This window comes from Haliaeetus albicilla, chromosome 10 (assembly GCF_947461875.1).
Source record: "Haliaeetus albicilla chromosome 10, bHalAlb1.1, whole genome shotgun sequence".
In the NCBI taxonomy this organism is placed as follows: domain Eukaryota; kingdom Metazoa; phylum Chordata; class Aves; order Accipitriformes; family Accipitridae; genus Haliaeetus; species Haliaeetus albicilla.
The window spans coordinates 40,419,034-40,445,094 of record NC_091492.1 but is presented as its reverse complement, the minus strand read 5'-3'; the positions used below and the strand labels follow the sequence as shown (position 1 = coordinate 40,445,094).

General features: G+C 37.2%; 1 protein-coding gene across 2 annotated transcripts in view; it reads right to left on the bottom strand.

Annotated features, from left to right (window-relative positions):
* Nucleotides 1–26,061, bottom strand: part of CIT (citron rho-interacting serine/threonine kinase) — a 73,516-nt gene that overhangs the window by 14,559 nt on the left and 32,896 nt on the right. Inside the window, exons 19-32 of one of the 2 annotated variants that reach the window (XM_069795275.1) lie at nucleotides 23,320–23,415; nucleotides 21,453–21,569; nucleotides 20,902–21,011; nucleotides 17,775–17,949; nucleotides 16,152–16,349; nucleotides 13,884–13,937; nucleotides 5,859–6,056; nucleotides 5,195–5,388; nucleotides 4,550–4,685; nucleotides 4,029–4,133; nucleotides 2,499–2,639; nucleotides 2,196–2,303; nucleotides 1,333–1,495; nucleotides 921–1,085 (exon numbers count right to left, since the gene is read on the bottom strand). In XM_069795275.1, coding sequence (XP_069651376.1) covers nucleotides 921–1,085; nucleotides 1,333–1,495; nucleotides 2,196–2,303; nucleotides 2,499–2,639; nucleotides 4,029–4,133; nucleotides 4,550–4,685; nucleotides 5,195–5,388; nucleotides 5,859–6,056; nucleotides 13,884–13,937; nucleotides 16,152–16,349; nucleotides 17,775–17,949; nucleotides 20,902–21,011; nucleotides 21,453–21,569; nucleotides 23,320–23,415 — 1,960 coding nt within the window. The remainder of the gene's footprint in view (nucleotides 1–920; nucleotides 1,086–1,332; nucleotides 1,496–2,195; nucleotides 2,304–2,498; nucleotides 2,640–4,028; nucleotides 4,134–4,549; nucleotides 4,686–5,194; nucleotides 5,389–5,858; nucleotides 6,057–13,883; nucleotides 13,938–16,151; nucleotides 16,350–17,774; nucleotides 17,950–20,901; nucleotides 21,012–21,452; nucleotides 21,570–23,319; nucleotides 23,416–26,061) is intronic. The other variant, XM_069795276.1, reaches the window with a different exon arrangement.

The window sequence follows — 26,061 nt, the reverse complement described above, 5'->3', positions numbered from 1 at the left end:
CCCTTCAACACCTATGCTGTAGCAATCAATACACAGCAGGCCTTCTTCATACAGCCTTCATGCTAACCATCAGTGCCAGCATATCTTAAAGCATACCTAAAATCCCTGTCAGTGGATCTATATTGAGCAAAGTTTATCCTTCAAGGCATGGTCTTTTACTGATGAACATGAATCTCTTCCCTGCCCGTGATCTGCCTCTGAGGACATCTTCCTATGCCAATGCTACCCATCCTCATAGCATCCTGTGCCTCCCCAGCTACCTGTAATGGCTGGACCAGTTTGAAGGTTCTGGCTTTTTCCAGCTAAAGGCTGGAGGTTTTAGCTCAAAGTGTCAGTGTTCAACACTTACTCTGGAATACTGGCCAACTAAGAATAAATGAGCAGAGCCCTCAATCCTTTGATTTTTTCTGATGATCCTCTCCCCTCCATTCTCAAGGATATGGAAGGGGAGAGGATCATCCACTAGAACTTTTCCAGTTAATAGGATATTAATGTCATCTTTGACCTGGTATCTTCCTTTTATGCCTGACCGAAGTCTCTTCCCTTTACCAAAAGTCTTTATAGAATCTTTCTGCTCAGCAGAACAAATCTGCCATTTAGACAAGTAAAAACATTAACTGCTAAAGAAACAGCCATAAATCCTTCTCATCAATGCAGAGACTAGTACAGAAAACATACTCCTTTGAAAAAAACCATGCTTTTAAAACAATTCGTGTTAATAATTACTTTATTGCTGAAGTTTTCAGAAATAAATTATATAATCCACATAGAGAATTTTAAACCAAAAACAAAAGCAAAACTTACCATCTAATATTCCTATCATGAAAAAAATCTGGTTTTGAAATTAAAAAAAAAAAAGAGACATGGCATTGAAATACTAGACAGAAAAATAGTAACAGAAAAGGTCACCAAGAACCTACCCTCTGGTGTGGAAGACTCCTTCCTGCGACTGGAGGGTGGAGCTAGCAAACTGATCGGAGTAGGCTGATGCTCTGGTGAGCGGACTATGGCAGACATGATGATCTGCTGCCTGGCTGTGGCTGGAGTAGATGGATGAGGGTGGTCTGATATTTTCCGATGAGCAGCTATAGATGAGATAAATGCCACTCATTAACACAACCAATATGAAACACTAGTTCATAGCAGTGGTTCTGTGTAACCATTCAGCGGTTACAACCCGCAGAAAAAAAGCGTAGCCTTATTGCACCTTCACAGCAGTAGGTAAGAATTAAACAACATATGTTACTGCTATAGTGGCACACAATTAAAGGCATGTTTTCACACCAAAAACGTGTGTCTCCTTCCAGATTCACCTTTTCTGTTAACCCCTACCTTCTTCACGAGCAGATCTGAGTTCAATGCGTGTTTTCTGTAGAGCCTCCTCCAGCTCAGCAGAACGAGCCTTCTCCTTCTCCAGTGCCACTTTCAGCTCATTGTATTGCAGGGGAACCTGTGTGGGTAAAGAAGGGTCCTCTTTCCGCCGACTAAACAGGCCCTAGCAACAGAAACACACAGACAACTCCTAACTCCTAGTAAGAGATGGCTTAAACTAGGCAAAGTGAAACTAGCTAGTGGCAGTCCGGCCAGAGGGCCTAATGGTAATTCTGATATGTGTAAGGATGGATTTTTAGTTCATATTGGCACTGGAGAGAAAATGTTGAGATATGGATTAATTTAAAGAGGGACGTACATTACCTGTTATAGTACTTACACCTTGAGTTTCCGAAAGCATCTAAACAGAGGATCTCAAAATACGTGATTAAAATTAAATTACTTAATTCAAAATGAAAGAACGGCTTATGACAAAGATGTGACAGAAGTCACATCACCTGACTAAGCAATCCTATACTGTAACTACAAGACAACCACTCTAGATACACAATAAGTTCATATACACGTACATACTTACCATTAAAAAAAAAAAGCATGCTTAAAGTTCTGTATTCCTACAGCCTCACTGAGGTGTAGCTACCGGGTTGTAACCTAAGCATTCTAGGAATAACAAAATAATGGAAAAGCCACAAAGAACACATTCTGCCTAGTAAAGTTTGTGTTCAGCAGCTCAGAATGCTCTTAAATGAGGACACATTTGTGTTACACAAAGAAAGATAAAACAGAATATTTTGAATACACAGCACATAACTAATCACAAAACCATCATTTAATTCCATGCCTCTCAAACCTTTTTCACCCACCTTTTTCTTTTTCGCTGGTTGGTCCATCTTTGCCTGCAGGAAATCAATGAGTTTGGTTTGCTGAGAAATAGTACCCTCCATTTTCACTTTTTCGTGGGAATAGAGAACCTGTGAACCACACACACATATAAGAAATTTCATCTTAATAGAAGAAACCAGATAACTCAATAGCAGAACAGAGCTAAAAAATAGTATAAGGAAAGTGTCACACAGAAACAGTAGATCACATCCTAAAACCCCACAGGGAGTGAGTGGGGTTTTATGGGGAACACAGAGTCCTGCCTGCTGTTTCCTCACTCTCACCTGAATGTTTTCCAGCTGATATTCCAGGTCACTTCTTTCAGTCTTCAGAAGATCTGCTCGATCTAGAGCCTCTTGCAGACCTTGAGTTAGGCGGAAGATGTGGTTCTTTTGCAGATCCATTTGCTGCTGCAGCTTTGCCTGCTGTTAACAGGAAAACAAAGGCCAGTGTTTTGGTGGTTTTGTTAGCTTGTTTTTAAATAAAAGCTATTAAATATTATCACTCCTTGTAAAATAAGCATCATTGCAGAATTTAAAAGTAAACAGACAATTCTTTAAGAGCTGTAAAATTACAATATTCTAGAAGTTTTCCTTCCTTTCAGAACGCATCATGACTAAACAAGCATTTCTATGTAGTGTATTTATGTTAATCTGTAGCAACACCATTTCTTTCAAATGCATGTTCAAGTTATTTACTATTTTAAGCATTTCATATCTTGTAATTATTAATAAGACTGGACATACATGAAGAATTTCTGGATGTCATTTTCTCAAGCTCTCTATACAATCACCAGAAGCCACCTCAGTACTTGTAATTAAAAAAGAAAAAGAAAAAAAAAAGAAAAAAATCTTTCTTATACACCAAGATAAACTCCTTCCTCTGTAGTTATATGAGATAAGGAAAATTATGTCCAATTGTTTAAATCTTTGTCTCCAACTAACAACAGAAAAGGGCATATGACAAACTAATCCTAATTCTTTCAGGTTTTATACTTCTTGATGAGAAAGTCCCTGAATACGAAAACCATTAATGCTCGTATGTTATGAAGAGCCAGAAATCTTTCACTGTGATGCATAATGAAATTCTCAACTCTGCGATAACTTGTCAGTACCCCAAGTGCACCAAAAGGCTCTACTTTACCCCATCTAATTGCCTGTAACCACCCCTCCCCTGAAATCCTCCCCTAGAACCTCTTCCCCAATACCCAGGTCTGGCTGCCAGCATTCAATGTCTCACTGATATGGTGCAGGTGTGTAACCTTGGGTCAGACTTCTGTGAACCAAGATAAATTATGAAAAAAGAGCTGTGGGAAGCCTCACATTGGCTTTAGGGCTGTTTTTAAGCTACTGTCCTTGCACTTGGTCTGGTCAGAGCTATGTTGTAAGAATGCTGTGCCTGAGCACGCACCTTGCCTTGCAGACCCTACCTAGGATGTGCCTCATCACTACAGGCTTCTGTAATGATCACTGGGCCGCTGGCTGAACTTGATTACCTTCACCAAACCTGCTCTGCTCTTCTTGTTCAGGTACTGTGAGACTCTGCTCACTGGCTGCAAGGTCTCTGTCCTTGCTTGACTTGCTGTCACGCCTGGCTCCCAGCTCACCTTCCCTTGAGGAGCAGTTCACTTTCACTGCTCCCTGACATTAGCCGCACACTTTGCAAAGTTTTAAGAAAAACAACCCCCCCAACATTTTTAATCTCCCTAGTTATATAGAAGAAGGATGGATGTGTAACACTGCTATTCACACAACCACCCCCCCTCAAGATGTGGAACCTTCTTCTGAAGTTATAACATGAGTTTTGAAGGTTACCTCCTCCAGAAGTCTCTGCTTGAGCTCCCTTTCTGTCTCAAGCTTCTGTTGTAAACTGCGTGCATTCATCTCCAACATAGCATGCTTCTTCTCCAGGTCATTGAGCTAGGCAGGTGGGATAGATGGTCAGAATAACATTGAACACTAATAAATACAGCGTTCCACAATCTTAAAATCCAACTTCACCAAGCACACACTAAAGAAAAATGATACAATTATCCTTTACTTACTATAAGATGGAAACCAACCAAACAACATTTTGGTACGCCATTGCTCAAATGCAGATATCAAGTTATGGAAGGACTTCACTCCAGGCATCAATAGGCTGCTTTCTGCTTTAGTCCATTTCAAAAGGAAATCCAAGGTTTTCGGCTTGAAGATAGAATTCTATTCTATGACCTCCAGTCTTTTTAATTTGCTCTAACACTTTGAAAAAGCTGCTCAAGACCACATTTCTACAAGCAATATCTCTAGAAAGTACCTCATCTAATTATGAAAGTCGAGGGTTGAAAGTTACTTACCTTATCAGAAAGGCTCTCAGCTTTGAGTTTTTGTTCCTTTAGTGCTTGCTGGAGGGCTAGAATCTCTGCCTTGTGTTCTTTGACAGCTAGTTCTACCACCTGGCGAGATTCAGTAATACGCTGATCTGCTCTCACTCTGTATTAAAATGGAAAATAATGTTACCTAACTCCTTTCTGGGCTTGACCTCTTCCTAGCATGCAGTGGCATCAATAACTCTTTCAAGGGGTTGCCTCAAATTCAGGATGTTACTTTATAAAGCCAGACTGTTTGCTGCAACACTTTTATATTATATAATCCTGTTCCTGCGCCTGCTAGAACTACAGCCTGAAAATCTCGAGACCCCACAGGAACAGTTAGGAGCAAAGGCTATTTTTCCATATAATAAAGTAGAAGATAATAAATCAAGACATTTCATAAATTACAATGATAAATACCACTCCCCAGGAATTGCTCACTTGCAAAGGAACAAAAGGAACAATATCACTGGTGAATGACTATTAACTAATAAACCATTTTTAGAACTACCTCACAAGATTTTATATTTAGTTCCAACTCCCATATCCTATTCTAAATATAGTTTTTGTACTAGCTTCTATAGAGCATTTTCACAAAAGTTAATAAAAGGGGGAGGAGGGGAAAGAGACCTGCTCTGTTTCTCAGTATCCAGCATCCTCTGCAACTCTCTAACTCGACATTCAAACTGGGACTTCTCATCCCCTAGAACACTTCTCCATGCTTCCCACTGACGCTCTTTCTCCAAGAGTTCATCATTCAGGGCCTCCAAGTCCATTACTTGCTCTTCCAGCATTGTACATGTTGTCTTCAAGGCCTCCATAGTCTAAAAATAAATCCTCCTATCAATTCTCACATCCCACATCAAGCGTGCACTTTAAGCTTCAGCCTTACCATTTAAATTACAGTACATGCAAATTGGCAGCAAACATAAGCTGGTAAGTCACAACCCATTTATTTCAAGGCTTCCATACCTTCACTTGCGATTGCCATTAATGTCAGTTCCATCTCATTATGAAAATTTTGAGATTTCCAGGGTCACAAAATTAAAATGAATAATTCTAAATTACAGTATCTTCAGAGTGCAAAATTTCTAAATAAAATTGCATAAAAATACAATAGGAAATACCAAAAATTTCCATTCACTCAACTGCTCTGGGAAGGAAGGCTTAAACGCCATTGCCCTAGAAGCATATTCATTTCTTATAGGTTTCCAGATTTAAAAGAATTTTTTGCCTTTCAGATAATTAGCTAGCTATCATGAAGAGACTGTGATCCAGACTTATAAAGCCTTACTTGTTTCTGACTGGTAAGCTGCATCTCTCTCTCAGTGATCTCCCGACGGAGATGATCCACTTCACTTCGCAACTGGACAACCTCATCGCTGGCCCCTGAGGCCTCATCAAGTTGTTTGGACAGGAAGAAATTCTGATTGTTTAGTTCTGCATTGTCTTCACTGAGCTGGTTCAGCTGCTCTTCCAAATCCGTAATCACCTAGAAAGAAAAACAAATTAAATTACATGTCAGTGAGTACAGTCTTTTGAAAAAGTGTTCTCCTCTCAAAGAACCATTTATTGCCAAGCAAGGAGAGAACCTGGCTTTTAATTTTTTTTCAAATGTAAACAAAAGCAATATTGTAATGGTAGACTTTATGCACTGCAGTGTACTTTGATTAGGAATAGAGTTTTGTTTCTTACAGAAAATAGCTTGAGTTTTTAAAATTTGATTTAGAGTATAAAGATGCTGCACAGCAATTATTATTTGAGAGAGAACTGTCACATCTAAAGCACCAGATTGGGAGTCAGGAGTTGTGACTGTATTCTCAGATCTGCTGCTGACCTATGGTGTGCCTTTGCCAAAGCACTTTACCTTTTTTTGCCTCCGTTTCCCCTTAAGTGAAATGAGGCTAATACCTCTCAGAGAGGCTTTCGAAGCGTGATATTTAAGAAAACTGAAGAAGAGGTGCAATGGAGGCAGCACAATCTGATGAATCTCCCCAGCAATTGCTTATATTACTATATGTAACACTGTATGTAACCAGGAAAAGCAGAAAAAATTTGAAAAATATATTCTATCAAAGTAACACCATTACAGATGGCAGCACGGGATATATGAAGAAAGAAAAAAGTGGCAATGCAACAGACTAACAGAAAAATCAGTGAAAAGCAAAAACTCAGCAAGGACAATAGCCTTGCCTTTAATGAAGTGGAAGTATCCATTTGTTTAATCAGAATAGCATTATACTATACACTTAAAACCACATTCCTCTTCAATTTAAAGAAAAATATGAACAACGGTGGGCCATTTTCACAGTCCCATTTGATTTTTGTGAATGAAAGGCCATGAACACTGGATGGATTAATACCTGTAGCTCCTCCTAACTCAAAAACAATGTCATCACAACAGAAGAGAAAGAAACCTCAGTATAATCTTGAAATCAGCTTAATAAAAAGAATTTCAGAAACTGGTAAACTCTATGCAATTCACATTCAACTCTTACAAATATGTTCTAAAGGCATTTTTTGCCTAGATGTCAAAGAAAAGTGAATAAGATACTTCATTAAACACAAAGAATTTAAATCCCAGAGCACAGTTGGCCACATGTTCAAATTTAAATGTTCCAATTTCCAACACAAGCCAAGGACTTAAATATCTAAAGCAGTAGAGCATAGAGCATACAGCTCTTCTCAGCTATCTGGAAAGATGACAACCATCTCTTTTTGAAGAATATGTAACGCATATATTGGCAGCCTTTTACCATGCCTCTCCTAGATCTAAATTAACAGTATTTGATTTTTAAACTGTCAGCAGAAAAAGACCAACTGACATTACTCCCTGCTGGGTGAAGGGGAGTTCCTGCTACCCATATGTTCAGGGTCAAATCAAAATGATTCATACTTTAAACCACAACATTTCTAATGAAAATCTGATCATGTGGTTGTTTCTTGAGCACTCTTACTGCCCTGTTCAAAATATACATTTTATTCTGGATTGCATACATCAAGTTCTCAAAGAACGCAGGCTGTGTCATAAGGATGTGTTAGTGTCTATGTTGCTGTAAGGATAGGAACTTAGAAATGTATTTATACAAACAAAAAGGAACAAAAGAATACTTGTTTTTACAGTGTTTTACCTACCATTCTTACAAGTAACATCTGAGATTTCTATGAACTGCCAGATAAGATTGTATCTCTTTTTCTTCTACTTGTTCTTATTTTTATGTTTAAGCACACCACCTATCTAGGCAGTTTTAAGATATTTCATACATATATGCTTTATTCCACATGTATTTTATATATTAATACAAGTACTTTCTATAAAAATTATTAAACTAGTTTTGAAATACAAGAAAGCAGAGATGGGGGAAACACAAAATGGATAAGGTGACATGCAGAGTTAGTGTGCCAAACTACTTAATTTTTTAAAACTGGCTGTATTTCAAGTTGATTTTATCCCTTAAGGGCTGGAAGTTAAGCTCCCATTCGCCTTTATTCTATGTTCTGAGATTTTGACTTCTTTCCCTGCATATAACTAAAATGAAACCAGACCATTTTATATCTCACTGTTATATTTTATCTAGTAGGATATTTCTGGAAAACTTAAGACAAGTTACAAAGCAGTTAAGAAAGAAGGGTTCCAGAAGAAGTGACGCGATCTCCTTTCTTGAATATTTTCCTAACAGTATATTTATTGACCATTTCAAAATGGCTTGGCTAAAATTCCAAATATATTATAACCTATATAATGTAATCTATAGCGATTGATAGATTTTAATTTTTTTTTTAAGAGAGAAAATTTGTTCTTCTCAGTACAATTTTCCTTTTTTCACGGGGAAAGGGGAAATTTGTTAACAAATCCAATTTTTAAAAGCTACTTCCAGCTATGTATAACCCAACAGGCTTACAGAGTTTATAAATACTATAAAGCCCAAATAGTCATAGGTAATACTGACACAGGAAAATGGGGCATGGTGTGATATAAATGCCTGTCCTGGGAACCAAGAAGAAAGAAAACACAGATCAAAAAACCACATTTAATAGGAAATGCTGTCTTCGGCATACATACATACAACCTATGCTAGAATCCTGTACCTGAAAAGAGTCAATAGCTTTAGGTATTTTTCTTTTCAGTTAAGGAAATCCCCAGGCAAAAAAACCCAAATCAACCAACCAACCAACCCTGAGCTATTCTGGAGTTAAATTTGAAGTACATTAAAGGAAAGTCTGTAAGAAAACACTATTTTATCCTTTAGAAACCCATAATATAATTACAAAAATCTTCAAATTTGAAGTTTATAAAACAACCAAACACTTGAAAGCTCGGAAAAGCAATTCTAGACAATCTAGGCAGCCACTGTATCTGTGCCACTGTATCATCACTCACAGAGCAACTGAAATTTTGTCTTCAATCTATGCACATCTTCATCACAACTAATCCATAAAATAGATATAATCTAACCACACCATGCTAATCTTGGCAGATTGTTCACGACATACCACATCTATGCGCACAACTTATCTTTATACTGATACAGAAGACTGTATCTCATTTTTAAATATTACAGAGTAACCCAAGCATAACAGCTCTTCAGCAAAAGTGACCACATTCAGCACAATTCCCTCCCCATTGCATGGTTTCAGAAAAGCAAAGTGTTTCTCCATTGTGAGATTGCACAGATTCACAGCTATTATGCCTGGCCCTACAAACTTCTCCAGACATGGATCACAAATTAAATATTATAGCAACAAGCCACTCAGGACCATGATGATTAGGTTTGCATATCAGACACAATGTATAAAATTTAATCCATATGCTCCACCTATCAAAACCACAGGCAAAATAAGGAGGGAAAGGAGAAAAGGAAGCAGTTTTAGAATACTACTAACTGCAGCTTGCTAGCTTCTCCATAACCTTATTCCTTCATGAAGGCATCTCGGTTCTCAGATGCCACCAACAAACATGCAGGAAAATGCTAGGAGACAGCAAGGTTAACTGTTACAGGACGCTATCAGCAGCATGTTATTTGGAATTTAATGCAATTTTTTTTACACCCTTAATTCAGAACTTCCAGGCTAGCGCTTAGTTTTACTCTATCCATTTCCACTCCTCCCCACCCCCACTAATCTTTACTAGAAAGCTAGCTGTCAGAAGTAAATAGGAAAAAAGAAAAAGGTATCTCTCAGCCCCAAGTTATTGTGAGGAGGAAGCAAGAGCAGGCATCAGACTCAATTCGTCTTAACCTATTCACATTTGGATCCGAGAGAAAAAGCTTTTCTAGCAGAGAAATACCAAGCATTGTAATGGAGCAGAATACCAAGCCTCTTAATGAACACAGCTGCAGAGAGATACCAGTCTTATATCTCTACCTGTTTGAACAATATATAACAGTGAACTCCTCACTTTCTTCCCCTTTCCATAGTCAGGCAACATCTGTGACTTGAAACATACCTTACACAGAGATCTCAGTCTCCAAAAACTCATCATGGCTTAGCTTGAGGTACATTGCTCTCGTTAGTAGCTGCAGAGTAGTAGGACATTGCACAGCCTGCATTCCTCTTCTTCCCACACCAACCCATTATTAAAACATACAGTCTCCTGTGCTCCTCTATCCCAGTTCCCAGAAGACGAGCTGCCTCTACCAACCATGAAACTCGTCCTCAAATGGTGATGATGCCGTTGTCCACAGTGAAGGTCCCATTAACCTCTTTCACAGCAACACCTCATCAACACCCTAGAAGTCTCTGACTTTTTGTCAGGCTACAAAAACTACAAAGCTCCATTTCTGTTCATAACTGGCATCTGCCATCACATCTTCTATGAAATGAGAATCGGGGATAATCCCTCCCACTCAACAGCCATTTTTTTTTTAATTTTTTTTTTACAAATTAAACAAAGCCATATAAAAGTTTTTGCCTGGGTATTAGCCTTGTTACAGTGGGCAAGATCCCTTTACTCTGAAACATGACTTAGCATCAGAGTATATAACATCTTTAGACATAATTTTGGAAGTTCTCAAGAACACAGATTATTCTTGTATGCCAACTCAGTGAGCCAATGTGGAATCAGGATCTTAGACCAAAGTCAGGAGAACTTTATGCATAACTAAAATTATACATGTGCTAACAGGCTTGCAGATTTAATGCCTCAATATCCAATCTCATAGACAAGTACAGAATCAAGCCTGTTAATACTTAGGAACACAAGATGATAACAAAAGAACCTCAAGGAGGGAAGATAAACCTTGTTTTATTGGAGAAATCTTGAATAAATGGAAATGTAATATCCAATTAGTATTAAGAAATGCCATTCTCCTTGCTAAAGTAAAAGCAACAGCCTGTACCTGAAAAAAACCTAGAAGATTCAGATGCTGCTTCCCTGGAATAGCAATAGTAATTTACCAAGCTGAGTGTAAATGCTTCTTCATAGGATTCTTTTCTTCTAAATATTTATAGACTTTACGGCCAGCTTACTAAATGTTTTCTTTTTTAAACAATTCTACTACTATTTAGACAATGTGGTTGTATTTTTAATTTAAAATGTGTCAATGATCCAACAACAAGCCATAATTAAGAGGCAGTTGGAAACAATTGACAAATATGTAAATTTTCCTATTTAAGAAAATGCCTTTTATTTCTCGATCTTTTTCTGATTGCCTGGAAAATACTTTTAACACTCAAATGGACCATATTTTTGATAGAATAATTCTTTAAATGTAGGGAACTAGTCCTTCTCCCTCAACAGATTTGCTGGATGATCTATCATTGTGAGAAGATTATGCGTGTGCCCACATGCATCTGTGTCTGTGTGTGTGTGTGTGTGTACAGCAGGTACTACAGTTTACAATTTTTATTGTAATTATATATCCTATTATTTCTTGCACAACTGAGAGACAGAGAAAGCAAATGCTAGCATTTTCTTTTTGACCCCCAATAGTGAGAGAGATGTCACAAGATGAAACAACACAGAGCTATCAGAGCAACTAAATAGAGATTCACAAATAAGGCAGAAATTATGACCAACAACATAGCAATGGTCTCTATGTATGCACCCCAAAACACAGCAAATTTAAAATGAACAAATAGGAGAACCTGAAAAACATCTACATGGTCAGAGACCTTAGCAAAAGGAAGAACAAGAGTGCAGCAAGGGTACAAGGAAAGCAGACACACATTTGAGGTGTAAACCTTCTCTACAATCAGAAGCTGTGACCTTTGTGAAGCTAGAGAAACAGGAGAAATACCATATCTTTTGAATACTATGAAAGTACTGAAGTAATTCAAGCTTTCAAAATTTTTTTCCCTGTCTAATCTTATTTTCATAATTCTTATGCTGTTTCAGGCTTCTCAACAAGATTAAATAAAAAATAATTCCATACCAAAGTTTGCCAGACTAGTTCAAGGAGTTTGTTTCAGCTTAAAAAGGATATCTTTTGAAAAACCTGCTAAAAGAATAAACCCACTCATTATCATGCTGCGTAAGTAGCAGCATATTACAACTATTCCCTTGAAGTGTTATTTTAAAAGGAGTATACATTCTAATCACCTTCAAGTAGAATCACATGGTCACCAAAAAGCAAAGCCTGCGTCATACTGGTCACAATCAGATAAAAATGAGGTTGAAATATCTGGTGAAGGCACTGTAATAAACATTTCCTGCTCCCTCACTGTCAGTAGAAGATTGTCCTGTATTTTCTCTCAGTGCTCCCCAGTAGACAGGATGGACAGCTAGAACTACTCGTAACACAGAACAAGAAACATGGTCAATTAAATTATACATGCATTCTCTTGGGCTGGAAAGAGAATGTATGATGAGCATGTATTATTCATTTAGGAACTATTTAATTGATTTCTTATTGATGAGGATGTCTGATCCCACTCATCCCACTGAAGGGCCTTACAATGCACAACACTTGTAGAAATCTTTTTACGCAGAACCTTTGAAGCTCTCAACATTCTTGAAATGTTACGGGTCAGTCTTCACTGCTGGAGATCGTTCACACTTACAGAGCCTAAGTGGTACTAGATAATGAGTTACAACCTCTGAAAGGGAGCCTACCGTGCAGTGAAAAGAAGCTACAGATTCTCCACAACTGGTTTTTGCCTGCATCAAGATCACAAAAGCATTTTCATAGAAAGCTGTCATTCTGTATGAAGGGCAAGACAGAACAAAAGAAGATCAGCTGTGGATGCAAGAGAAATGATAGCACATATGGAGCTAGAGGATCAATCTAAGTAAATGAAGAAGGGAACAAAAAGTAAAGTTTCTTGTGCAGAATTTCTTTTAGACAGAGGTTAACACACTTTGGTAAGTTCTACTTCCTCATTTCTTCTTATCAGTATATTCTAAGAACAGACTAGAAGAATCCCCTTGCTTAATGCTAAAGAGCAACTGAGGAAAACAGAATAACTCTCATCCTGAAAAGATATTTTTGAAAGATGAAAACTTGCATGTTAGATACTCAGTCCTACAGCATGAAAAATTAAGTTTGAGGAAATCACTGGAAGTAGGGAAAAAATCAAGATTTAAAAACCAGCAATTAAGCCCTGTTTACAGGGTGGGGTAAAGAGAAAAAGCCTAGAAGGATTGGCAATCAATGCTGATCCGGAGGACTGTGGTCCTTATTCAACACTTTTGTAATTCATGTCATTGGAAGACAGATGCTCTCCATCAACCATCATAAAGAAGTTTGAAGATAGCGTTAATCTGCAAGAATCCCTATTGACAGACAAACCCTTGGACATCTCTCCTGGACTGATGAAATGAATCTAAAACCGTGTCAAAAGATCTCAAGCAGTAGAAGGTGCAAATTAAGATCCTAGAGTCCTCTCTGCTCTTTGAACAGATGACATGTCAATGTATTACTTGGGACCATAACATTTCTTGCCTCTTCAAACAGTGTTAAAGTCCTACTTAAAACCCAGAGTAGCATGAAGGCTCTTCCACTCTGGCCTAGATCTACAATGCAGCTCAGGATTTGGACAGGTAGATCTTTTCTTCTTGTGAGCAGAAAAGATCTTCACCTACAATCATTTTTTGCAGCTGCTACACCATTCTTATTAGCTGCACTGCAATGAGATATTTTAATTTACTTTCTTCTCCAAAAAGAAGAATAGCATCAATTTCATGATCAGACTAAAACCTCAAAGTTGAGGTTTACCTGAAACCTAAAAGAAATCAAATCCAATCAGTCTAGCTCCTGCTAACACCTTGAAGCCAGAAGTCCACATTAGGAACTAGTGTCATCAAGGATTAAATAAGTAAATTGTTTGTTTCCTTATCCTTAATTTCAAAATAATTCAATGATCTGTATTTAATACTCACTGTGCAGCTATTACGAAGGGCTTCAAATTTACGCTGGATTTCATCTCTATGTGCCTAAAGGAGGTAAGAAGTTAATCATCAATTTTTCATACATTAGAATTCGAATCCAACAGCTGTTGCTAAACAAACTGCAGAACAATCTACCAGCAAGCAAAGTTTGGAAGGCAGATGCTGCAGGCTATGAAAGCACTCTGTAGTGGCAAAGAACTGATTAGCAAAAGTCACATCCTACTTAATCAAAATATACTTATGCTCCCAATTCTGAACTACTTTAGAAAAATGTACAAACTCGAGAACTGAATTATGTAAAAGGTTCCATCTGAAATGGTCATCAGAAGACATGTCGATTCCATATTAAGTTTGTACGTTCTTGACATTTAAATTTGAGTTGGTTTTACTTCCATATCCAGATTGGTATTTCATATAAAATAAATACTGCATACAATTTAACGCTTGCAAAGAAAAACTATAATGAAGTATTATGCAAGCTATCCCAAACAGCTCTGCCAATCTACCTGAGTCCTACCATAAAGTACCGTTTAGTCCTGAGCCTCTCTAAAAAGCAGTGATGAAACATAATAATCAATTCTTTGGAAGACAGCATCCAAAGTATGGAAAAGTGCAAAAATTTATTTTAAAGAGTTCAGTATTGCATGCACCATTTTACCTCCTAATTTACAAGCAAAGCATGACAAAGCAAAAGTTCTTGTTTCAGCCTCATGGCCTCTCTCAAAATTCATCAAACTGATTTAACAAGTGTCTAATGTCATATGCTATCTGAAAACTTAACAAATGAAAGGTTAGTGCACTAGCACATCCAGCCACCTTTCTTCATTCAGAACATTTTCCTTAGAGCCAAGAGACTAAACAGGAAAAAACTGTTCAGCAGAAGTCAAATACGAGAGCTAAAAAGCTATCTTACCACAACAGGCAATGTGAAAAAAAAAAGTGGTATATTAAAAACCCCACATAACAGAAATACTCCCAAGCCCACCAAACTGGACTATCTTACAACAGCTGGTCCAAAAGCACTACCATTTTGCCAAATTAACTGAAGCAATAACTGAGTAAACACAGGTCATAAAAATTCATCTGTTTCACTGGTGGTGTAGGGTAAAGATATTAAGCACATCACCATCCCACTGGCAGCAATATTAGTTGTTATGCAAAGCTTTCAGCTGGGAGGGGACCGCCTCAGTTTTTGAGCAAAAAAGAAACTGATGCCATGTTCTATTCAGTTATTCTTAAGTCTTGATGTTGTTACTGTACTTTTCCAGCATGTACCCACTTTAGAACAACTCTGAGTGAACAGTTCTCCCATTCATCTACCCAAAGCATCAACATAATACAAGCATCTATCTCAGCTGAGCCCACCATCCCTTCCGAAAAACAGCAATGGCAGAAATATTCGGAACAGTTCTTCAATCAAATGCCACTGGAGCAAGAGGATGCCCATTTTCAACACTTCAAAATAACTGGATTTGAAGGTCATTAAAGACTGCTGCTCAGTGGGGGTTACCTGATAGCAGGTCATATACTTCTCCACTCTCTCCCCCCACAGCCCTGGGAATCTTTTATGACAGAAATATTTCTTAGAATCAAGCAGTTTGAAAGCATCTTTTTGTACTCAAAGGACAGCAACTAGCAGCATATAATTTAGAGTTCCATTTACTGGGGGGAGGAATTGAATGTTTTTTTCCTTTATATCATTCACACACCTCACCAGAGACTGCAAGACACACATGACAATTTTTAATGGAATAAGCATTGGAATAAAATTACGAGCTAACAACACTATTTCCCTAGGAATTTGTTGTTTGGGGTTTTTTTTCCCCTGCATAAGTATCCTCAAAGCAGGGTAACTGATAGAAAAAACAAAAAATAATCAAAACATTTATGATCCTGAAATACTTTCAAACTCATGAGGTATTATTTAAATAAGTAAATCACAGAGTAAAACTCCTAACAATAACAATTTCATATGCAACTTTCATCTCATCACAAAAGAAATAATGCTCTTACAAACAATCAATCAGTTTTGGCAGCAATGAACCACTACTAGGAAGTATTCATATGGTTAAAGATAATAAGACAGACAAAATTTGACATTTTAGCCATTCCTGCCTCTATCAACACAAGGCATAATTCATATCCTCTTCTGAAAATTAAAAATTAAATAGTATAAATTCATTTTAATCTCTTTATGAAACATGCACCTACGTAATTCTATCTGTATATATAGCTCATAGTACAAATTTTAGGGCTTACCGTGAGAGCTTGAATCTCTTCCTCTGCCTCAGCTGTTGTCTCCTCTAGTTCAGTTTTGGCTTCGCGGAGCTGATTCTCCAGGGCTGTCCGTGCAGCCTGCAGCCCAGTAATTTGAGATTCCCGCTCCTGGAGTGTCAGCTGCAATTCTGTCAACTGCCTTTTGAGTTCCAGCTTTTGTTCTTCATGCTCTAGACCAACCTGACAAAAGAAAAAGTAGCATCCAAACATAAGTTACTAACAAAGAAAATATAGGCAATGTAATCTCATTTCAGACCTCACTTTAAGATGCCATTGCCATGTCTATCCCAAAAATCACATCTTGACAGATTGCTCAAGTCACTGAGAAGTCAAGGACGCAGCTTTTTCTACTACCTAAAAACTACTGGTTTGCTTTGAAAAAGGTTAAAAGCAACCTGACATTTTGAAACAACAAGGGCACAAGAATAGTTCCAGCTATGACTCAACTATCACATAACAAATGTTGATACAAAAACCATAAAAGTTGAAGTAGTTTGTGATGAACTGTCTTCACTGAAATTGAGAATCTTTAAGAATCTTTATTTGAGAAACTTTAGGCATAAACATCAATACTAATCTTTACGTGTATGTAAATATTACATACATTTTGCAATTGACTTTCATATTTCATTTTCCTTTCAGATTCTTTTTAAAGAAACCAACCAGATCATCTGGCTCTAGGTTTATTTGAATGGCTTCTGTTGAAGGTTTTCTTGAGGCATACTCAGGGATAAACATGTCATTTCCAGAAATGGATAAGAAATGAACAAGCAGCAGAACAGATCTCAGTGCTCAAAATCAATTCCAAACCTTAGCACCTTCTTCAGGCTGTCTGCTATCCCAAGTGAATCTGTCTGTTGTGCTGTAGATGGGCGACAAGCCTGCCAGAAATCTTACACTGGTCCCAACCAACTTCCGGTCAAACAAGGACATGTGTTGGTCGTCCAACCCTCTTAGCTAAAGGCAAGATTTCAGTCTTAGCTGAAAATTAGTTGAGTGAGACTGGAGAAGGTAAAAGAAGATTTGAAGTGGATCCAAACTAGTTGATACAAAACTAAAAATGAAGCACAGCTCACAAATCTTTAAAAATGCATATTTTCATAATACTGTTAGGTTTCCTTTCCAGAAAACTTCTGAAAAATGTGCATGAAGCAACAGGTCTCCTGTTTTCTTATAGCAATTCTGTTGTGTCCTTTGCTTTCTATTCTGTAGACTCTAAGGCTACGGTTAAGCTGGTCACTGTACATAGCTAAGCTTTTATTCTCTACCCCATAACCACCCTAGCTGGACAACATTATAAGGATATTGTACAAAAAAAACATAAATACAATTCTGAGAAAGCAAGATGATCTAAAAGATCAGATTCAGTTCATTCTAAGAATGACAAATCCTTAATATGTACATACTTACTTTTATCTCCTTCTAATAAGCATCTTTTTTTTTTTTTTTACTCCTAGAGGAAAAAAAGTACTGCTAGACCAAACTAAAATACCATTTTTTATGACACACAAAACTAAAACAACTTAATTCTAGTTCTCACTATAATACTTAAAATGGGGTACATTCAAGTAAGTTTGTTTGGAGGGATTAAACCCAAGTTTTCACCTCTCGCAGCCTAGTCTCTAACTCCAGCAGGCGGTTCTTGTCAGTGTGATCTTGGTGACTCATCTTTTCCAATTGTTCTTCTAATTTTCGATTCTGGGCCTCTAACTTTCCAGCTTGTGTTTCCAAGTAGAACTTCTGTTGCCTGAGCTCTGAAATCATCTCCTCCTGGGCTTTCCTGACAGGAGAAAAGCACAAGTGACAAACCCAGAATGTCCTTAACATACGTCCTTTCACTGGGGTGAAGTAAAGAAGAATATACTACAAGTTTCCCATTAAGTAGAATAGTTAAGTTCATAGCTTAAATTCTACATCCCAACCGAAAAAAAAAAAAAAAAGTCAACTCTTTATACCTGTCTGCAAAAGATCCATGTACTAGTGTATTCATCAACATATGCCCACAGCACTAAAATTCCATGTTTGCAGGTTGCACAGAAGAATTAGTCTTGTACACAGTAATCTACAACAATATTTAAGCTACAGTTCATTCTTCTCATTTCGCCAATTCCTTGTAACGTGTTTTTCTATACAGGAAAAATAAATTCTAAGAAAAGTTGCTTTCACACAATATATTTCCATGAGATAAGAGAAATCCTATGGTTTAGGGTTTGGGGGGGTATTGTGTTGTGGGTTGTTTTGTTGCCTTTTTTTTTAAGTTGTAAGAGACCTAGAACTTGACCTACATTGAAGCGAAGCTTTGTTGTCTGTGATCAAACTCTTAATCTACAAAGTGAACAAAAATAATTACTTGTGCTCATAAGAATTTTGAGAGCTGGCAACGATTAATTATTACCATAAGAATTTGAAATGGATACCCTCATAAAAAAAAAAAAAAAAAAAAAAGGAAAAAAAAAGATCTTCATATGTTATTTACAACTCCTGGAATCATTTTATCATGCATTGGAAAAGTCTGCCTCATAGTGTGCTTTCTACTTAGAAGTGTCACAAAGCTTTACATATATTAATGAATTAATATTTTAAGAAGTTCACTGTAAGATAAGCTGTTATTAATCCTATCCCAGAGAAATTATGTGGGTTGCCCAAGATCAAATAGGAAGACTTAACAAAACTAAAAATAGAACTTACATTTTCTGACTCGCATTTCTGTGCATTGCATGCAAAACCACCCTTTCAACCCTTTCTCTTTTTTTAATTTACCTCTACAGATTATTGCCAGCCAGAACTGTCAAATGGTGTTCTTTCACTTCCTACTGTTTACTGGGCTATCTTCTCAGGAACCTGATAATCATTAGTTTCCTCAGATACTGAAGGAACAAAAGCTAGCAGAGTTCCCCTCTCCTCTGAAGGGTTTAATCACTAGTTGTTCTCTTCAAGCATGCTCAGATTAGCTGTAGCTTTTGTGGATTCAAAATACAGTCCAACAACAGATTTATACATTTTCACCACCACAATTCACAAAATAAGCACAAATTCATTAGCCATCTGCATGCACAATAAAGCAATTTTCTCTTAAAATGTTAATTCTGTACTATCTTCTACCAATCCTGCAAAAGTACGTTACCTGACAATATGTCTCTCAATAATCTAAGTCATACGTTAAAACATTATTTTTTTGTTTGTTCTCTATGGATCTCCAGTCAAGTGTCCTGCTCTCAGAGGATGCATCTAGCTCAGCTAAATTCTTACACTCAGTTTAGCACCAATGACTGTGACACTAGACCTTGCATATGCTTCCCAGGTACACATTGAGACAATACTTCTGTTTTATTTCAGACTGAAAGTAAGTTATGGCTTTTGCTGCCTCAACAAACTTCCTGGGTGATTAACTGGAGGTCATCTGGAGCATAAAGCAACACAATTAAATTTCTCAGTTATTTCTGTGAATATTTTTGGCTGCTGAGGCTAAAATAACTTGCCAGATATTTGAAATACAACAAAAATTGGAGCCATTACATATCTGGAGGCATAATCACCACTGAAAAGATAAAAAACCAAAGCAGCTCATTGCCAAAATTCATCCTTGCTTGATTCCATTCAATATTATAGGTGAATCTATCCAAGCACTTCCTACAGAGACACTACCTGACATTGCATCCAGCAGTTGACAGACACTGAAAACCTTTCTGCAGACAGCCAAAGTTGATGAATCTCAACCCAGTAAGAGCATACGCTAATTCAGCCCTACCTTGCAGGATATAGCAAACAATCCATGCTTTTTTCTATACTTGAAGTAGAATGCCTTTAAATCATTTATGACGGAAAAACATCATTATAAGGACAAGGAATCTCAGCTAAAATCCAAAGCAAAACAAAGTTCAGGCAGACAAAAAGATTTGACACAGAAGATTTCCTCTGTGTTTAATAAGAATTCACCACAAGAACAATTGCTGATTACACAGTGATTCAAGATGACATTAGATCTTGACCAGTAGTATAGCACAAAACCACTGAACTGACTATTACACCGGTCACTGATGAGAACTCAAGTGAGGCTGAAGCCGAGAAGGCAACAGAGATATATGCAAGTGCTATCTGGGTTAGGAAGAAAACAAAATGAATTCAAGCAGCATTCTGAAGCTGAAGCTGGGGTATCTCCTACTTCGCATTACTTCTGCCCATTTCAGTAACAAAATATCTCACACTCTTGCAATCAGCAATTCAAAAACATTCAGAAAAACTCTTGGCTTAAAAATCTAGTTTTCTTACTTGTCTTCTCACCCATCAGGGCAGGATGGAATGTTTGTGAAAGAAAGGTGTTTAATGTTTTCAATTCCAACATTATTTAACTGTCACAGGAACCAAGGAAAATATAAATGTATTTGCAATATGTATGTTCAAAAAAGGAATATATGCTTCTCCAGAGGTATTTTAGACATTAAAATTATTAGTATTCATTTAACATGTTCGGTAACCCTGCACAAAGCACTAGCCTTAGGAAAGGCTCCAAAGTAAACATTGTAATACAAACCAATTTTCCTAGTCATGTTTGAGGAAACACAGAATATGCAATGAACCACAACTACTTTAGGAACAAGTATATTTTTGCATCACTGAAAAACAAGCAGGGAGCACAGCAGACCTGAAAAAATAACCACTTTTACATTAAGAGAACAGATCTCACTAAGAATTGTTCAGTAGTGACCAGTATCATAGCAGTTGCTATACTTACATGTTCCTCTGGGTAAAAAGGCTGCTATTTGCTGCCAGTTTATTGGCCTCAGACAATTCCACTATTCTCTGCTCCAGTGACCTTATCTTTGAGTCCATTGCATTGATCATCTGAAACAGAGCAATGTGCCTTTGAGACTGCACAATAGAAATAATTATAAAAACAATGTTTAAAAAAGTCTGAACTTTTTCCAGAAACAAAAAGAAGTAAAAGAAAACCAACCAAATGTCCAAAAGAGCATCACAGATGCAATTACTGGAGCTATTTACAACTGCTTTCTATTGCTTTAATATTAGGAGAAAGCAAGCATTATATTATCAATGCACAAAATGATAGGTACACAACAAGCTATGTGGCTACTTTTAAGGAAATATTCTTGAAGATACCTTGAATTAAAAAAACATGCCTTGTAAAATTAGTATTAATCAGTGGATTTCCTTCAAAACAGCTCAGCAACACTATAAAACCTCAAACAAGATTATCTTGCTTGAAATCAGAGTCTCAGAAAGCTACTCTAAAAACGCTTTGATTTCCAATTCAACTATACATACTGCCTTCTGTTCAGCCAGGACTTTACATTTCTCACGTGCTTCTTCTTCATGTCTTCTGAGCATATTCTCAAGTGCTTCCTTATCTGCAAGATCTTTCTTCATCTGATTTTCCAACACCTAAATGAAGACATTTCTTTTTTCTAAATTTTATCTGTTTCACTGGGCAAAGGGCAAGCAGAAAGAAAATCATCAAGAAAGATAGAATATTTTTAAAGCAATTGATCATATCTCAAGCAATATTAAAGCCAAGATGCAATTGCATGAAATCCAGGGAAGAGCAAACTCCAAAAAAGAGCACTCCTTCAGTTACCTCCGAAGACTGAATTTAATGATGGAATTCTATCAAGACATGGAGATACTGTACATTTTTTAAAATTATTATTTTAAGTCATATAAATTGTGTTCAAGATCTATTCCAGACTAATGCAACAGAAAACAGAAAAACTCTATACCCCAATATATACGGTAGTGGAAATAAGGAGGTACACAACCTTTGGCTGCCCTACCAATATGGCTCACAAGTAATTTGTAAGTTCTGTAAGTACGCATGAGAAGACAACTGAGACCCCGTGAATTCTTCAAGTCAGAGACACCAAATGAAACAGCTAAGTAAAAGACTTTTTTGTGGCACAAATACCTGTCATTAGGAACAGGACTGAAGTAACTATATGTTACTTTTTAAAAAAAAATGCATGTTATGTATGTTCAGAACTTTAAATCAGTTGTTAAAGTGAAGGTCATTTCCTTCAAAGACAAGTTTTCAAAAGCACAGAGTCGGGACAACCACAGGATATTTTCTACTGTTCCAGTTACAAACTTCCCATGTCCTCTCTCACCCCTTTGAACCTCTTTCACCTGGCTTCCTGATTCTTCCTACTAAATCCTATATCATATGTCCCTGTAATACATTGGGTCTCTTCCTTTTAATTCTTTTTCCAATCCCTATCCACTTTTCTGGTTTTTATGTCACCACATCCCCCTTCCCAACGTCTACCTCTGATTTTCCTGCTTTCTATCACTCTCCTCTCATTACTGATTAGCACATGCTCTGGTCTGCCAGGAAACCTTCTTACTTCTCTTTTTTCCTCTACATTTCTCCCATAGAAATTTCTTCTCACCTCTTAAATACTACATCCTCTCACATTTAAGCTGAAATGTAGAATTAAAGTCCTAGGTAAACATAGTAGATAAAGATTGCTGAAAACAGATTATGCTTAGTAGAAATAAAGATTCTAACAAAAGGCATTTACTGGCTGACGTACTGCAGGTTCTTTAGAAAAATCCTCAGCCAGTGCACACACTCCTATTTCCCAATTTGTTTTTCCTAATTTTAGATGGTGTCTATGATTCTATTTCTAACTGTTTGTTAAAGTCTTATGCTACCCTGGAAAAGACAAAAACAAAGTGGGTGGTTTCTGTGGCTTTTTGGCAGATGTTACAGCTCCAAGAAGATGGAATTTCAGAAACGCTCTAGTATTTGCTGAATTTAAAACTTGCAGGTAGGCTATGTGAATACTCATAGAAAATCACCAGTAGGAACTGAAAGCTTTTTCAGGATGTGAGATCCAATAGCATTAAGTAAGTATTATTGAGTCAGCAATAGTCAAATTACAATCAACAACTGCTTTCCTATAGTTCTGACTTCAGATGCCACCTGTTTTAATGCAGTGCTAAAGACAGATAAGGTACAATGGCACGGACTAGAAGAAAAACTTATTCAGATTCCACTAAGCTCTCTGAACATTTCAGTAGTGGTAAGCAAGAAGGCAACTTATAAGACAAAGCAATTGGAGCCTAAAGGCAACTGTTTTTCCCTGAACTCATTCTATCTACAAAAGCTTGTAGGAAGATAAGAAGATATTTTTACTTTGAGTTTTTCCTCATAGAATTGTTCCTTCTGTTTCAGCTGCAGTTCCAGATGTTGTGCTGCAATCTGAGCCTCGCGATGCTTTTCTTCCAGCTCCTAAAAGCAGCAGAGATTCATATTCAGACACAAAGAAATAGTAAGCGCTGTGTGTATGCATTAAACAGGTATCAAACATTCTATTCATTCTCTTTTTTAAGGCTTCACACCATAAAAATCCCCAAACTGGGGCTGTCATAGTAAAAAAACCATTACGAGAGCTGCACATAATCAGTTTTAAGCTTTGCATATTGCTGCTGACCCATCTACTGTAGAGCAGATATACCACTAAAGACAAAGACTTCTACTTCCACAGTAAGAATCTCCATTTCCCAGTAAAACATTCCCAAAGATGGGCCAAGGATGTTTTGTGAAAACAAGCAGTTATAAACACTTTATAGCTGCAGTGGCATCACATGAAGTTCAGATCTATTTTTAACAAGATCTCTCACTTGTTTTCTCACAGAAGACCTCAATAATGGGCCACTGCTGTCTATGCTTTTCATTCTACATTCATAGAGTGGGAATAGCATTTACTTTGCTATATTCCTCAGACAGATGTTGTCAGAATAACTATTTATAAATTGCTTGGAAAATGAAAAGTGCAGGATGCAACATATATGGTAGAACATACCAGAGTATTTTTAACTTCTTCACATCAGATAGTTTGAGCCATGCACAGCAAGGACTTAAATGATTTTGTATCTAAGAAGTTAGCTATTTCTGCTGTCTGACTATATTATCCAGGTTATATCTATAATCACCTTTCAACAGGACACCTCGCAAGAGTTGAGCTTAGAACTTTATGCTCATTCATTGTCATATTTGCCATTCCAACAGTTTCCTTAGAACAAGAGGCAGATCCAGGTCTGTCATTCACTACCACTGGGTTGACTCTTGCATAGACAAGTTCAGGTTTTGGGATGCATCCAGGTCTCCTGTCTGCCTTCATTACTGCATAGCACAGAAAAATTTCCCGATATTTCTGGTTTAGCTCTTCTCATATTCTCTTTTCTGATCTTCCTCATCTTGAAAACATACAAAGACTTTTTGCTCCAGTAATTGCGATAGACCTCTTTTTCCAGAAGTGAGAATCAAAGAGGAGGTTCACCAAAAGTAGGTCATCTACAGTGCCTACTACCCGACACTTCTGCAAGGAATGGAGATTGCTGCTTTTTGCAATTGAAATATGTCTCCCAGCAACAAGAGGGACAACTCACCTCCCCCAGAAGCCCACACGTTTCGGGTCCTGGCAGAGAATCAGACAACCAGATCAGCAGCAGCTTCAAAGCTATCAGCATCAGACTGCTCATATTGTAGCAGAAGCTTCACCAGTTTCTGCAGTGGCACTTAACAGCCAGTGTGGGCTTAAAAAGGTAATCTCTTACCATTCCAGTTCTCGCTTACTATTCTCTATGTAGTGCTAACTTTGTTATTAGCTTCATAGCAATGATCTACACTTTCAAGCAGTAATAAGTATCTTCTCTAACTTGTTTCTTACTACTTCTTATTCAATTCTCTACAGGCAGATCAGCAGGTACTTCTCAGGTACTGCTAGATGAGTGTACATGAAACTAATGCCATTATTCAACAATTTCCACCTTATTCTACGCAATTCTGTATCTTCAGCTCTCTTCCTACCTTTCTATACGTTCTGTACCAGGAAAAGTCAAAAAGTGTTTGAAGAGATCAACTTGAAGGAAAGAACAGGGTAGAAGTAGAGAAAAAAGAAAACTTTACCCCAAGCTCCCAGATCAGAGCTGCAAGGGACTAGGAAAGACTCTGTAGGATTATTTCTTCAATGCCTGTTTGACTTATTTTATAAAGTTACTTTCATATGTCTCCAACATTCTGTCAGAACTACATGGAAGCTATCTATAAGAAGAGCTAAACATATCCCATGGTATAAAACAATTAGTTGGTATTTCTGCCTTCCCTTCCAGTTTTCCCTCCACAGAGAACGTAATCAAAACCAGTGAACAATCCCCAAATATACACAAGAGGCTTATGAAACAATTTGAAGTTTTACACTATTTCTAAACATAAAGTTGGCTCTGTGCCCAGCAAAAACCATAGTCTCTCACTTCCCATGCACTCAGGTTATCAAAACAATTTGAAAGAAAGAGCACTACTAAAGATCGGATTCTACCTTTTCTTGAGAATGCTCAGGCATTCTGATGCTAAAGTCTACATATGCAGCTATTACCCAGAACAAGTATGGGTCATCTGTTGACTCCAAATACTGTTATTTGTACATTTCCATTTGGCCTTCCTCGGGTGTGTCTATGCTCAGGATTGCTACCAATAAAATGTAATCTTTTTTTCCTTGTCATATTGGCAACACAGAAAGAGAACTCATGAGAAACACAAAATTAATTTCATTATTCCACTATAAAATTATGCTTCCTGTCCCAGGGAAGTAAAAGTATTAGAAACACCCTCTGCTTGGTTCACTGTAGACATACCAACTTGCTGTAAAGATTTAATAGTTTTAACAAGGAGAGAAATTGCCAGCAGAGAAGGTATGTGGGTGAAAATGGATTCCTGACAAATATTATCTTTGGAGACAAACAGTTTAGATGACTAATTTCTCTCTGCTTCAAAATGTAAGCATTTGAAGTAGATCTGACCTCTAAATTCCTTTGCAATTTAGTTTAATGTTTTTATTGCTACAGTATCCTGTCCTGAGAATGTTTTACTCCTGAA